The sequence below is a fragment of the Haliotis asinina genome, chromosome 11 (assembly GCF_037392515.1).
Source record: "Haliotis asinina isolate JCU_RB_2024 chromosome 11, JCU_Hal_asi_v2, whole genome shotgun sequence".
Taxonomy (NCBI): domain Eukaryota; kingdom Metazoa; phylum Mollusca; class Gastropoda; order Lepetellida; family Haliotidae; genus Haliotis; species Haliotis asinina.
The window spans coordinates 25641492-25657628 of record NC_090290.1 but is presented as its reverse complement, the minus strand read 5'-3'; the positions used below and the strand labels follow the sequence as shown (position 1 = coordinate 25657628).

The window sequence follows — 16137 nt, the reverse complement described above, 5'->3', positions numbered from 1 at the left end:
GTATACTGAGCGGTCACATGTGCTGACAACAGCCACTTGGCCCTTGCACCTTCCCTGTGAGTGATATTGATGAGCCCTCCTGGTGTCTTTCCAGCCCTCATCAGAGACTGTTCTATGGCCATGTCACTCCACGTACCACTCCAGAACAGCTTGCTGTTACGACGGACTGTGAAAAGGCCATTTTTCAGAGGATGTTCAAGGCATGGACATGGGTTTTTGAAATCATGTAAATACAGTTGGCAATACTTGGCATAGTTGTTATGTCCTGTAGCCGCAAACCAGGGTAGCATATCTTGTGATGCTTTCATATGAAGTTGCCAGTTCCCTGTGTGCTCTGCTCTGATGAACATACAGACAACTGACACAAAGTCCAGAAAATTTAACCACAAACTTGCAGTCCTTGATTCTTGCACTTTATGCTTTGCACTTTGTAATCTGGATAATGCATCTGTCATTCTGTTGCTGTTTATAACATCAATGATTGTTTGCTCATGTTGCATAAGCTGCTTGTTCGTGACTTCAAGCTCTGTGAACATCTGGTCCTCCTCTTGGCTTCTTTGAGTACCATTCTGCAGTGTTTCATTCTGACTGTTTGAACAATCATAGTTGTCTTCAAATTCAGCTCCATGATCTTCTTCAGCAATATCTGCTTCAGGCATCAATAGAAGTACATGCAAAGCAGCACTTGTGAGAAGACATGCCCTAAGTGTCTTTGTATAAGTCTTTCCTTCCACCATTTTTGGGATGGATTTTCGAGCATATACTGTTGCCCAAGCTTCATGTAGTCCAGAACCTTCCATAGCCTTACAACCAACCCCTAGAAAGGACATCAGCTGATGAAAACCCCCAAGTCGAAGTTGAACATGTTGAAATTCAACAGGATTGTCCGCTTTTATTCTGTATGCCTTAGCATAAAGAGCTTGATCTAAGGTCAGCATTGCACAACACTGTTTAGCTTTCTGTCTTTGTCAATGAAAACCAGGGTGCCATGTACAGCCTCGCTTGTTTGAGGATTTAGAGGTATCATTGGATGATACACAATTGAAGAGCACAAACATTCACCATCAGTGATTTTTGCCATGAAACCTTGCCAGCTCGGGGATACTTGGAAAAGACCATTTGACAGCATCCATAGAGTGTCTAGCTTTATGTACTCTTCCAAAAATTCAATCTCAACTGGTTCAAGTTACTGGAATGATATCTTGGACATGAAGTTTTTGTTCAGTTGCCTGCAGGGTTGTATTATATCACCAAAATGACCAGAAGATGCAACTTCAGGAGAAGATTTCGTCTTGCGCTGGACAATTATTGTTTGTTTTGAAGCAAGGGTTTGACAAGCAATTATACCCATGACATGAGTTGAATTATGTCCAGTGACAGTGTCTTCATTGTAATCAAAGTTGTCAGCCACCCATTGACAAAATCCACCACCTTGGTCTGCTGCCTCGATTCCTGGTGCAAGATCCTCAAAAGATTCAGTCATTACAGCTGATTTCTCAAAATCCATTACCTGGTCACATGACAGAGAAAAGCCAAGACTTGACAAAACATTAAGCAATACTCTGGATCTTGTTGTTTGGTGGATGACAAGGCCTGTGGAGAGCATCAGAGGTGAAAGATGCGGATTTGGAGCTGAAGCTTGCATTAATGCATGACAAAGAGAAATAACTTCCAGTCGTTGTTTTTCCCAGGCAGTTTCTGTGGTCACCTTTCGCATCATACCTCTGACAGGTACAAGAAGAACATCAGGTATGGCATTCTCAAGTTTATCAATGTCAGTATTTTGAGGTGAAGGATAAAACAAATCAGTCTTCTTGAGGCCTTCCAAAGTTTTTCTAATATGGCATCCCAATTTTCTGGCTTGCTGCATTGCATCATCTTTGTCAATGTCATCTTCGTGATAAGAATCTGGGAGAATTGTAGCTGCTTTGTCAGCAAAAGTAACAACATTTGCCCTTCTATCAACTTCTGAGATAGTTACCTTTGCACCAAAGTGTTCCAGGGGTCGGCGCTTCAGATGTTTGATGCTGGAAGATTTGATGCTAGAATGCTCTGCAAATCCTGTATGGTGAACTGACTGTCCTGTTGAAAGGATAACCAGCTGCATAAGAAGGAAAAAGCTATGCTGTTGGCTGTGTCCTCATTTCTTGTATTAGTGTCACTTCTACCACGTCCTGACAAGAAGTTCTGCAAGGCAAGGATAACGACGACCTTTAACAAAATCAATTTCTTCAGCACAAATTTAACAGTGAGTATCAAACTTAAAATTTGTGCCCAGTGTTCGCAAAACCCTTTTGGTTTGTTTGACCTGTGGAAGCTGACTGGGTGTTGGTAGCTTTAGCTTTAGAAATGTTCTTTGCTGTGTAAGTCTTCCTGCAGCTCTCATGTACAAAGTGGTCTGTATTCATGGAAATATGAGTGTAGATGTTATCTTCACGTTTCATGGATACTGCAAATCAAAGATGATAGTCCTTTTGAAGACAGTTTGACATTAGCTCCATCAACACCACACAGGACACAGCTATACTTAGCATCATCTGGAATTTAAAAAAATATAGGTGGTTGGTCTTGAACATAGCATTTAACATGTCAGTGGCAAAGGAAATTAACTATTGATTAAGTAATAATTATTTTCTCAACAAATACTTGTTACAAAATGATGCATTGCACTTGGATTTCAAAACATGATAAATTTTGAAGTTCTTTCAAAAGCACTCAAAATAAAATTGGGCATAGCGTCCATGTGCCTGGCTACTTGCCCGGACTGGGGAACATAGTTTTAAATAATTGAAACCCCCTACCCCGAGGCAAAAGACAACTGTCCATCGTGTAGTGCCTTTCCGTTGGCCAATCACATCAGTAAAAGTTTACATATTAATTGTTTGATAATTAATTTAATGTAGTTAATACTTACATGTCAATTGAAGCCATTAAAATTCCTTTACTAAATCCTTCATGCAATTAATTATGCATTATTAACAGACTGAAACGTTCACGCACCATTTTTGGAATTTTTTCATGCGTTGTCATTTTATACAAGGAATATTAGGTTATAAAAGTATTTACTGTGGTATAATTATTTTAGATACAAACATATGTAGATCAACAATAAAAAATATTGTACAGTTTTTCCCTATTAAATAGAATTTCTGCGAAGGAGCACCTTAAGTTGTCATATACGAAATTAATTGCTACGGTAATTGCAGTTTTGATAATTTAAGGTCTAATTTAATTGTGGGATTTTCTACTGGCCCACGTAACATCTGCCGCTACATTGATCAATCGCTGTGACCCTTCGTCGTGCCACATTTTGGTAGTCATGGAAACCACGTCTTGCAGCAGGACAGCGTGCGTGCCCATACTGCCAGGGCCTTTAGAGACATTCTCCGTCAACACGGCATATAAACTCTCCAATGGCCTGTTCTCAGTCCAGACGTAAACCCGATAGAACACTTGTGGGACTAGATTCAGAGGAGGTGCGACCAAGGCCAACAAATGCAGCTGAACCTAGTCAGGGAGGAAGTTCCTATGGATCCGGATCGCACGGTCGCTCCACCTGTCGTCATTCTGACGAGGCAGAACGGTCATTTTAGATCAGATATTACTGTCATCAAACATACACAATATTGCCACAGAATATTGCTTCTGAAAAATAGTTGCTGTAGTAGAGCCATGTGGTGTCAGGATACTGAGTCATTTCAGAAACTTAACAGTTTTGATTGATGCCGTGTTTGGAATGGAGAGGGATAAGGACTTTTTATTTAACGGACCAGTTATTGTCGCCTGTGACATTTTGTAGCATTGCAAAGTGATACTTAGCCACATATATAGTATTTCCAGAAATCAGTGAGAAAGTTGTTTCGGCAAATATCTAATATGTGTATATAAACTATAAAAGTTTTATTAAAATAAATATGTTGTGATATGATTCTCTTACACTCTAAGTGTTTCTTCAGTACTTTGTGAGACCTCCTTTCCCTGCAATACACAACTAGGCGTAGCTTATAAAGATTCACTGTACACCTGTTCAGATTACTTTGTATTTGCTAGGAAGCTTCTTGCTGATGAATCACTGGATCAGATTTATATTACACCAGAGGCTCAAGAGCAAAACATGTGAATTATACAATCGAATACTGTACATTTCACGTTGAAGGTAAGGCATCTTCTTCTTGTGTAATGTATCTGTACAGAGGTGAAAGTGTAGCATTACATCTATCTGTTTTTCTGTATGAAAATATAACGTGCATATCTGCGTTTATAATAAACATGTCTGACACTGACATTTAAACTGGACATGCTGACACTGATTATTTCAAGGAATGTGAAAGAATTCATGATTATACAATGTATGATAAAAAGGTCAATATCACTCTTGTTGTTGTTTTTTATGTGTGGGGATTGTCCTAGTGGGGAATTGTCTGTTTGGGGAATTGTCTGGATCCCGTTTTATGTATGTCACTTACTGAGATGTACTTTTTAGGACTTTAATATGTAGAAATTCTGCGAGTTGTAACACCGTCAGCGGCAAGCCCTGGTGGATGAATCAGTCAGTTGACTGTATCAAGACATGTGCAGTATTCACCAGCACGATGAGCAAGTAAGTAGTTCTGTAATTGAGAAGTACAATAGCAGTGACGCAACGCACAATATCAACAATGATACGCATCTTGTGCCTTGCGGGAAATGTTAGCGGACGTAGTAGATCAATCAACATGGTGCCCGAGGGAAGTGCTCCCTTGAAACAACATGTTAATACACGTTTATCAGCCCCGTCACATCTGGGGAATATGATATACACCGGTCTCGCTTCAGCCCGAATAACCAGCTCGCTAAATCTATACCGTACTGAGTTTTGGGACCCGCATGGCTGCTCCGAAGAACAACATTTACCAAGATTTTTTAAATAATAATTGACTTGTGTGGAACTATGGAAAAGCATACATAGAAGACAACAAAAAGAACCGTAAAACATACAAACTCCATTGACGTCAGTAAAGAAAATTAGGAAGCTTCAGTTCTCTTCAAAACCTGACTCAGGAATAAGACAACAAACAAACTTTACTTGGCATTCAAATGTAAAAAAAATGATATGTCGCCTAGAAACTGCATTACTATTTAAATACTTACGATATGTGTGAAAGTGTATGTCAAGCTTGGATGCATTGTTACCCATTGTGTGGGTATGTGAGTCAGGTGTTGTGTTATTATCATTATGTGAGTCAGGTGTCGTGTTATCATTATGGGATATGTGAGTTAAGCATCGTGTTATTATCATTATGTGAGTCAGGTGTCGTGTTATCATTATGGGATACGTGAGTTAAGCATCGTGTTATTATCATTATGTGAGTCAGGTGTCGTGTTATCATTATGGGATACGTGAGTTAAGCATCGTGTTATTATCATTATGTGAGTCAGGTGTCGTGTTATCATTATGGGATATGTGAGTTAAGCATCGTGTTATTATCATTATGTGAGTCAGGTGTCGTGTTATCATTATGGGATATGTGAGTTAAGCATCGTGTTATTATCATTATGTGAGTCAGGTGTCGTGTTATCATTATGGGATACGTGAGTTAAGCATCGTGTTATTATCATTATGGAGATTTTGAGTCGAATATCGTGTTATTATGGGTATATGAGTAAGGTGTCGTATTATTATCATTATGGAGTATGTGAGTCAGGTATCGTGTTATTATCATCATGTAGGTATGTGAGTCATTGGTTGTTGCTTGTCAGCAAATGGCCTGCTTGGTCCAGACTGGATACAAACCGTTTTGGATGTTGTTAGTTTCGCGTTAAACAAACACAGTTCACTCAGAAATAAGTGGAAATAGAAATATGATTTACACTAAGGGAGGTAAGCAGTGCAGGTAGAAATGCGCAGTAAGGAGACAGTGCCATCATCTGATTGGCTCTACCCTTGGGCAAGTTGAGCAAAATAAACCTGTGACGGACACGGACGAAGGACACAGTGGTTGATGACAACGAGGAGGGTGACAGAAAATACCTTGGTCACAGGTAAGAGTTGTCATTATGTTTAGAAATGTAAATTTTACAGGTTTTTAGGGCAGTTTTGTCTAAAAGGTTCAACCGCCTCAACTGTAACTAAAACCCGTCTCTACTTCACAGTTGGAGTTTGTGTTTGGTATATCAGTATACGTGAACTGGGTTTATTCCAAAGCCTGGAGTTCATGTATTTGTATCAATACCTAAGGTGCGACAGCGTAATACACATGTTTAAAAGGAGTTATCCACAAACTGTTTTCTAAATCCGTTAATTTATACGATCTTTGGTAGTCTTCACGATATCTCAGACTGTAGCGTTTTCATATTGTTGTGAATAAACAATGTCATCGGATACATGGCGTTGTGTGTGTGCTGTCTCAAATCTACCAGAGAATGTTCACCAGGTTTCTGAATTAATCATACGTATATAGAGTATTAAAGTGGGGACACAGGTGCTCGAGAGCATTTTTTTTTCCTATTTCGTTTTAACCATTATCTGAAGAACAACACATATTTGATTCTCCATGCACATCCACTTAAACAGTGCTATCAAATTATTCTGATAGTAGTAGATGTTTTAGAGTTTGTAAGATTGAGTTCCAAATTACATAAATTCATATATGAGTCTATTTTCATTGTTACATTGGGAATATCGATCTCCATTTTGTGTCATGGCTTGAATCGTATTTTCTTGTTTAGAAAATAATAACATCCGAAATCAATAATAGACATGGTGTCCGTTGACGGGGAAATTCTATATTAATAACTTGGATTTTGATAGTTGTTGGTATATTAGGTTGTTAGTATATTTGAAAATGTTTTCTTTACGGGTAACAGGAAGTTTTGTTTGAACTGTTACAAAATACTCACTCTCAGACAGGTACATCAGACTCACTGACTAGACTTACACGTGACAACAACTATCTCCATGTTAACCACCCTGTTACGTCGGATAAAAACGTATTGCCTTAATCTTTGGGTCCGCAGAAGAGTGGACGGGTCACCGGCACTGAAGGTTGTCCATCCAACAAAATCAACTTACCCTATTTTTCAATGTTTTGTATAATAGCTAAATTATGCCCAAATTTAAAGGTCTTTTACCACGGTATCCGAACCGTGAACTTTTCATTGCTTATTTGGGAGCGCCTTTGCTGAATACAATCGCATTAGAAGACCCAAGTAATTTAAGAAGCGAATCATGTTTCACTTATTAGATCACTTAAGTGAAGCATAATTAGTGACTGTAATACACATACGGATCTTTACATCCTTGCTGACTGCGGTGCATGTCATCTTTGACACACACAGGTGGAAATAAGACACTTTCAAATTGTAACAACGAAGTTTTTGCACAAGCGAATTCATTTTAAACTAAAATTATGAAACTATAATGACATGTTAGCAAGCTGTCACGAAAAGCTTATGATAAATGTACACAATCAAAAGTTGTTGATCAAGTTCATCAAGCATTTCAACCTCGAGCCATGAGACACGTTCAGACCTCCACAAATCAAGGTATCGTCTTTACATCAGTCTTCTTTCATTAGTATTTCCCTTTCTTTAAGACGGTATACGAAACGCGCAGAATCAAGATAGACGGGGGCTGGGATATATTTTACAGATGACGTCTTACGGCAACACATTCACGGAGTTTCGTGATCGACAACATGCATATCCAACCAAACGAGGAGATAGATAGAACGGGAGATAAAACTCTCGATCCCGTTTCAGTGTACATTATTTGGCTATGTAACTACCGTATGCCACCAGTCAAATGTTCCAAAATAGAATACAGACATGATAGGGTTCATGTTGGGTAGAAAAACGGGATGAGGTTTGTTTGAGCCATCTATTTGGGCTTGTAGACTTTAGTAGCTGTGTGAAAGAACTACGTACTATATCATACCTCGTACTACATACTGGAATGTCAATGCTAAATGATTTATCATTTTGTTGACTTGCAGCACGCGGTACCTTGTAAATTGCCTTCCATAATAATTGTGAATACTCGATAACTTCCGGCAACTTATGAAGTTATTCAAACCTGAAAGTATTATATCTTCATTTCCACAGAATCAAGCTCAACAACAACACCAGTTGCAGAAGCCCATCACAACAGGTGAAGGGAGAACCTGTTACAGAAGTCCAGCAAACAGGACCATCTTGCACAAGTCCACCAAACAGAGGTGAAGAACAATCATAAACAAGTTCACCAAACAGAGGTGAAGGACAATCATCCACAAGTCCACCAAACAGAGGTGAAGAACAATCATCCACAAGTTCACTAAACAGAGGTGAAGGACAATCTTCGACAAGTCCACTAAACAGAGGTGAAGGACAATCATCCACAAGTCCACCAAACAGAGGTGAAGGACTATCTTCGACAAGTCCACCAAACAGAGGTGAAGGACAATCATCCACATGTCCACCAAACAGAGGTGAAGGACTATCTTCGACAAGTCCACCAAACAGAGGTGAAGGACAAACATCAGCTACGAAAGGCGTCCGTCAAGTCAGTGAGACGCCGCCATGGCGTCACGCTTCTATATCATGAATCATCGTATATGGAAATACGTCATCCTCTTGTTAGTGATCCTTGTAACTCTCTTGGTGAACAATAGATTAAGGGAGTACGCTGAACGCGTTAAATATGTGGACATAGCACAGGTTCTTGAAACCAAGCTGTTATACAGCAATAAAATACATGACGTACATGATCATACCGGAAACGAAGTAGATGAACTCCTTGACTATTCAACCTCGCAGAACTGCACCGTGCGGGACTTACTGCTCAGCGCCGACCCTTCCTTTAATACTGTAAATCAGGACTTATTCTGTGACGAAAAGGCAAAGAGCAGTGACGTCATATGTAGATGGTTCTTCGCACAAATTGGAATGAGCGATATCCATGACGAAAATGCATGCAGACGTACCGGAAGTGACAAAAAAGTGCCCAAAATTGTGTACTATGTTATCTTCGGACCTTACACTTTTCAGTTCTATCATTACGTAAGTGTAGTGTCCGCCAGGCGGTTTATAAACCCCTCAGCTATCTACCTGATAGGAGACGCCCATCCCAGTGGTGTTTGGTGGACGCAGGTTCTGAGGGACGTCCCGGGGGTGAGGTTCGTCTTCAGGGAGAGGCCCCCTGGGATAAGCGGCAAACCAGTGACGTGGAAGCATCACTTGTCAGACTTGGTCAGACTACAGGCTCTGTACGGTAAGTGTCATTGTAATTGTAGGTCTAGGCCATTATTCACGAAACGTTCGCAGTCGTAAGAATTCTTAAAGGTCACATGCAACGTAAAACACAACTTTGCAGATTCTTTTACCTTTCGGTATGCACTTACCGAAACAAATCATCACAAATGTCAATTCAACCTATAAAGTTGAAAAAACGCGATGAAAAAGCCCACGAAATCGGTGTTTAAACGTTTCACCAAATTTCCCCCAGCGCTGGGGGAAAAAGTTGTTTCAACACCTGTTCTGCGCTGCGCCCATAACGTGTGCGCAGTGAATAGGTTCGCGGAGCTTGAAACAGTATGCATGCCCGAGTATGAGGTCGTGATCAGTAGTCTAATCTCGGTTGTGTACACAAACAAGTAAATAATCTACTCGTTACATAAAAAAAACTTGTTGGTTGTGGTAAGCAGTCTCTGATCACAGCCAGTGTGTGGGCTTAAGCAGTTCGTAGGGCTACGAACGTTTCGAAAATATCTAGTGAGGTCCAGTGAACTTGATAACTGGCTGATACATGATTTGGTTACGTTAAGGAGATACATTGTATGCTGCTCTTACTTTTGAAGACAGCAAACAACTTCAGTAATCGTATTTGGCTATATAACGACCATAAATGGCCCGTGAAGGTCCAGAGTAGAACAGGCCCTCAGCAACCCATGCTTGCCATAAAAGGTGACTATGCTTGTCGTAAGAGGCAACTAACGGGATCGGGTGGTCAGACTCGCTGCTTCGGTTTACACATGCCATTGGTTCCCAGTCGCGCAGATCGATGCTCATGCTGTTGATAACAGGATCATCTGGTCCAGGCTCGATTATTTACAGACCACCGCCATATAGCTGGAATATTGCTGAGTGCGACGTAAAGCTAAACTCACTCACTGAACGACCAAAGTTGTATGACTCCAATAAAATATTCCAAATAGAGCAGCAGGCGTAATAGGGTTCAGGTGGAAGAATTGAGCTATTCTGAGTGACTGAATATACGACGAAAATCTACAACGGCTATTCATTGAATGTAACAGTTTGTTCCTCAGTTCGCTGGTTGGTCTTAGCTTACACCATCTTACATCGGCATCAGCAGTTACAACTACGCCCTCTACGTCAGTGTCACAATATATACAGTCATGTAATTGTGCTGTTCCATACTATGGTAGAGGGGCAGGCTGTCTGACAAACACTGCTCATAAATACAGTAGTGAGTGATACCAGGTCAACCTGGTCCTGCCTAGCAGCAACATTCTCTTGATATACGGGTCGGGTCGGGTGGTCAGATTCGGTGATTTGGTTGAACCATGGCATTGTATCGTAAATACGCAGATTTATGTTCAGTCATTGGACAGTCTGGTCCAGACGCGATTCTTTACACGTTGCAAGCAATTAGCAAGATTGTGCTGAGTAAAACAGCAAACGATCAAACGTTTATTGTGGGCAGAGAAACCGACGTTTTGCGTATTAATCGCAGTTGGTTCATTCACATACCTGACGGGTCAAGAGGCAGCTAAGTTAGTTTACAGCAAAGTGGAATCTGTTAACTGTTAAACGTCCCCTTCAGCCATAGCCATGTAATTATATATGTTTGTCCTGGCAGCTAATGGCGGCATCTATCTGGACACCGATATGGTGGTCACTCGACCCCTGGAACCACTGCTAGACTACGACATCACCATGGGACTACTCGACAACGGCACGGGAATGGGCAACGCCATCATCCTTGCCAAGAGGGGGTCCAAGTTTGTCAGAGAGTGGTACGAAGGCTACCGGACGTACAACAACAAGGAGTTCTACAAGAACTCGCTCCACGTCCCCCGGGACATGTGGCACAAGAACCCTAAGAGCATCCACATGGAGTCAGATAGACTGTACAAACCGAACTGGTTCGAGTCGGACTTGCTGTTTAAGAAGAACGACTACCAATGGAGGGATAACTACGCAATTCACGTCTGGACGAATCGCACCCCACTCCCCAAAGGGTTTTCTGACATTAACCGTTTAAACACCACCCTTGGGCAGATATTCCGCCATGTTCTATACGGAAGTACTGATTATAAAACTGACGATAGGTGAGATGACAACACTGAAGGACCTGTATTTATTGTTGAACGTATTTCAGAGAAAGCAGGTGCCGGAAAGTATGTGTGATCGACACCTACGTTGTAGTGTGACGTAGTTGAATGGTGGCACGAAGCCACAGACTGTTCGGCTGTATTCATGGGGTGGGATATATAATCTTCAGCAGAATCAACCTACCGTTACATGGAGCTGGATGTACAGGAACACGATGATATATGTCATCGTGAAGGACACTACATTATTTTTGTTCATGATGTCTTTTGTTTACGTGTTTAATTAAAATGTTTGACAATCTGACTTTTGTATTTTTGTTTTTCTTAAACAAATAGGACCTATTCTCAATGCGACAGTGATATTTTATGAAAATAATTTAGGAACTTTTTTTCATTTCAGAAACTAGGTGTTGGTCTAAGCTTCAGAGACCAGGTGTTGGTCTAGGTTTCAGAAACTAGATGTTGATCTAAGCTTCAGAGACTAGGTGTTGGTCTAAGCTTCAGAGACTAGGTGTTGGTCTAAGCTTCAGAGACTAGGTGTTGGTCTAAGCTTCAGAGACTAGATGTTTATCTAAACTTCCTGTTGTTTGGCTGGTTGGGTTCATTCCAAGACTGTTTTCGCTGCCCATAGGCAATATCACCGCAGAGCTCCAGATAAGGCGCGTATTTGCGTATTTTACTCAATAAAAATCACACTTACTCAGTTCATTACAAATCTGGGCGTACAAAAAAACAACACAGGAATCACTTGAAACACAATAGGTCTATAATACCTTGCGTACATTTCTCAAGTAATTAAATTGGTTTGAGAATTTGCCCAAACTCTACAACACCATTAGCTAATGGTAGGCGATGCCTATATATATACATATACTATTATACCCGTAGCCACTGTCCGGGATTTACTCACAAGTCACAAGTTGAGTATTTAGAAGTGGTTGCCAAATGTTTGGTACTATAACAATTAGTAAAAACTTTCAGTCTATTGAGATGCATATATATTTATATATGTAGAAGAGTTAAGTACCCAATAAGGATAGGAAACTCTGTGTAAAAATACTCAATTCTTTTAACTAGTGGGAGTATATAAAACGCTAATTACTCCTAAAAAATGCAATTACTCATAAATAAACAGACATGGGAGTAAATACCCAATTGCTTGGAAAATTTTCTGGAGCTCTGCAGTCATAACATTCAACACAAAACAACAGAATGGTGTGCGTTTTTACTTGCGTGTAACCTTGTAGGGATAATGGGTTATCTCATTGTGCCTCCACCTATTTTGCCCTGGAATTCCCACATGGACAACAACCAGTACATGTGACTGGAGACATGGGTGAATTATCGCGAATCAGCAAGTCTTGTTGACGAGGGAGGAAATGCCCCAAGTTATTAATGTTGTAGCATATGTAGGTGTTGTAAGGCCAAGAGACCTAAAACATGTGAAACCACAAATTACTAGAGCAGGAAACGGACAGTGATATATTTGGTGCAATATCATTGTTTCACACATTGGCCGAAAATGTCTAAATATACAGCGGAGGCCGGGCTTGTACGGACAGGACATGGTGTTATGGCGAACGATAGGGGAATATTGGGACCGGATCATGCACCAGTCGGAGCTCTCGTCTTTCAGCGCGTCGCATGCATGGGCGTAGAGAGGTTCCAATAGTATCTGCCGTTCCTTGATAGTGGGTGAGAGAACACAGCACTGCTAACTTGCTGAACCCTGTCGGCGATTCGTCACTCTACACGAAAGGACCGCTTGTTCAGAATGTCTCCGATAACACTAAAGGATCATGACCAACAAAACAAATAGTACAGTTAAAGGAATGTCAACTGCAACCCACATTTGTAACAGTAGCAGACATGCACGATGTCATACTGCTCCTCTTACAAAAGCAAAAAGAAACATTCGCTTGAATTCTTTCGGGTCAGGACTGGCATATATCGATTTAAGGGAACACGAAACGTGTGTTTTTATATCACTACGTAGTGCTCATGTTTCAACAAGAAACACTGTCCAGATAGTAAGGCCCAATATGGTTGAAGAAAAAAAGGACCATGGGAAACTATTTGCACACGAGATAACATTGCAGATGCCAAGGTGAGAAAGAACGACATTCTATAGAAAATACAATGCCAGTATTTATACACACATACCGAAACATGCGTCTCATTAACCCATTCAGACGATGGCTTCCATTTCAGCCGATCCGAATTTTCTCCTGTGAAAGTGAAAATAAACACCAACAACAACTCTGGATACACTGCATTCCAAGTCATTGTTTCATAAGGACGTGGTATTTAAAAATGAATTTTAATTTTAAACTTTAATAACACCGTATTTCTATATTTTATTGAGGTTTAGACATAAGAAATCACAGACCTATCAGCATTCCCGTTTGATGAGGTCGCAAAATGATTCACAATGCGTATGGCTCACTGGTTACACCTGTTATGTGCTTTTTGCAGGGTTTTTTCAGTGTAGTTCTGTTATAAAATATGACGTCCGTATCAGACCGCCGATCTTTTCTTTCGGCAGGGCCTCGTTTTGAGATTTCCAGGTTTCCATCTGACGACGTGTTTGCGAAGATTAGAAGGAGCGTTGTGTTGCAAATCATATTGATTAAATTTTATGCATTCAATTAAATGAATAAGTCTAGAAATTCTGGAATGGTTATCGCACTATGTTGCGCAACAGGACGGAACCCTGTATCAGGAAACGAGACTGGTCTGTCATCAATGTTTTGACTTGAGAACTAAGCTGAATGAGCCCCGACCATAACCCTTTGGGGCCTATTTGGGACATGATTGGTCGTACTGTGTACAACAAAGTGATCCTCCTGTAGCTGCTTCACACGTGGAATGACATTGACTGGCCTTTCACATGATAAGGCTGATAGGGGGTATGAGGAGGAGGACAATGTCATGCACTCATGGAGGTTACACTCGGTATTGACCAGGTGTCCTTGAGTCGTCCAATAAGACACGCAGTATGGGGAGTTCATTGTCACCCATTTTCGCGAGAGTTTCAGTGGTCATTTAGTACACTTTCAGTACAAACATAATCAAAAGCTGGATAGTACACCATTGAAATAAACGCAAACACAGTAGGAAATATACGCTATGACCGGGTTTACGTATGTTTGCAGATATTTCCTACCTTCTGGCACAGATTTCAAGCACCTCGTTCATGTATGCCCCACCGGATTGTCAGGTATTTCCAAACATGAACTGCAAAACAGACACCCAGGTAAATACAGTATTTTCAGTGCATTCCTTTGAATTTCAATGAGTGCTGAAAATTCCGATTTCGTTCCACGTTTACACAGTTGTGAAACACGTGAATTTACTTTGGTGGGAAAACAAATTGTAACAATTGTAATAAAACAAATGTAAATTTGAAAATTTGAAAATGTTTATTCACCTTCGATATTTATGTCTCATACCTGATTTCAGGGACATGTATATGAACGGTTCGTATATGTTCACGTTTCCTGTGCCCAAGCAAGATCATCATGTGAATTACTTGGTTCATGTAATTTTATTTTAGTACTTTTGAAATCAACATTCACGTGACCTCATCTTTCTTATCACCAAAATAGCACGATAAAGACAGCAGTATTCTGCTAGCTAGCACGTCTTATTAAGCTGCCCTCGCTCGTGCTACCAGTATCAGTTACGTGTTATCTGTGGTGTTGGAACATCTTGTGAGGTGGATGTTTCGAGGGATTAAATTGTTCAGTGGTGATGCGTTGCCCCTTTGTCCTCGCAAGTGTCCTCAGCGTCCCAACAGAATGGCACTTTACCGCTCTTGGTGATCGAACATTTAGGCCTTTGTATGAAAGCAAGTCTCAACATACAGAAACATACAGTCTATAAGTCTCATTAACCTTTACAGACAATGACCTACCTTTCAGCCGATCCGGATTTTCTCGTGTGAAGGTGAAAATAGACATCACAAACAACTCAGGTTATATCGCTATATACGACAAAGCATGCTGTACGACGTGTTTGCTAAGATTGGAAGAAGCGTAGAGTTGCAATATACAAGTGCTTAGACTTATGAAATCATACTGATTAATGTGAATGCATCCAGTTACTCTAGTCAATGACATAGTCCAAAAATTTTGGTCTGGTTATCGCACTACGTTGCGCAATAGAACGGAAATGAGTAAACGAAAACGAGACTGTTCTGTAATCAAATGTTTTGACATGGCCACCTACATGCCAAAAACTGTTTTCACGATAAATACATGCTAACCCGTGGCACGATTCCGACCATACCATAAGCATGTGTTTGTGAATCATAATCAAAGAGTGATGTCAGGAACCGTCCATGCCGCGTAACTAACACATGCACGAGAATTGCAATACGGACCCGTAAACCACTGATTGTCTATGACCTGGAGACACATGTGATTAGCGCATGCATGGACGCAGTCAGTCATACAGACTCTGAAGCAAATATATTCAAGTCCACGCAAGCCTAGAAAATGTGACAAGTCTAGATTTCCACAGCTTCAGGAGAAAGTCACAGAGCTCCTTTACATTATATTTTATTCTTATGTTTTACTATGAACTTTTTTCTGTAAAATATGTTCATTTCAGAAACTAGTTCCTAATCTAGTAGGGATAGGTAGAACACAAAAGACAAAATGGATACTCGTGCTGTTATACTTTTGAATCATATTCAAACATTCGATAAATGTATACTTTCCAGTTTGAACAAGATGTACATTCGAAGCAAATCGAAAGACCCAACCAGTAGTCTGTTGTTCAAGTTGTTTGTTTTCCATATCTTATCCCAGTCTGTATCCCA

General features: G+C 40.4%; 1 protein-coding gene and 1 pseudogene across 1 annotated transcript; one reads left to right on the top strand and one right to left on the bottom strand.

Annotated features, from left to right (window-relative positions):
* Positions 1–1186: 1186 nt before the first annotated feature.
* On the bottom strand, positions 1187–3309 carry LOC137255357 (uncharacterized; annotated as a pseudogene).
* A 2614-nt stretch (positions 3310–5923) lies between these two features.
* Positions 5924–11601, top strand: LOC137256124 (uncharacterized). Its single transcript, XM_067793829.1, has 3 exons — positions 5924–6021; positions 8083–9229; positions 10838–11601. The coding sequence occupies exons 2-3, from the start codon at positions 8539–8541 to the stop codon at positions 11311–11313; spliced, it is 1167 nt and encodes a 388-aa protein (XP_067649930.1). The 5' UTR covers positions 5924–6021; positions 8083–8538; the 3' UTR covers positions 11314–11601.
* Positions 11602–16137: the final 4536 nt, after the last annotated feature.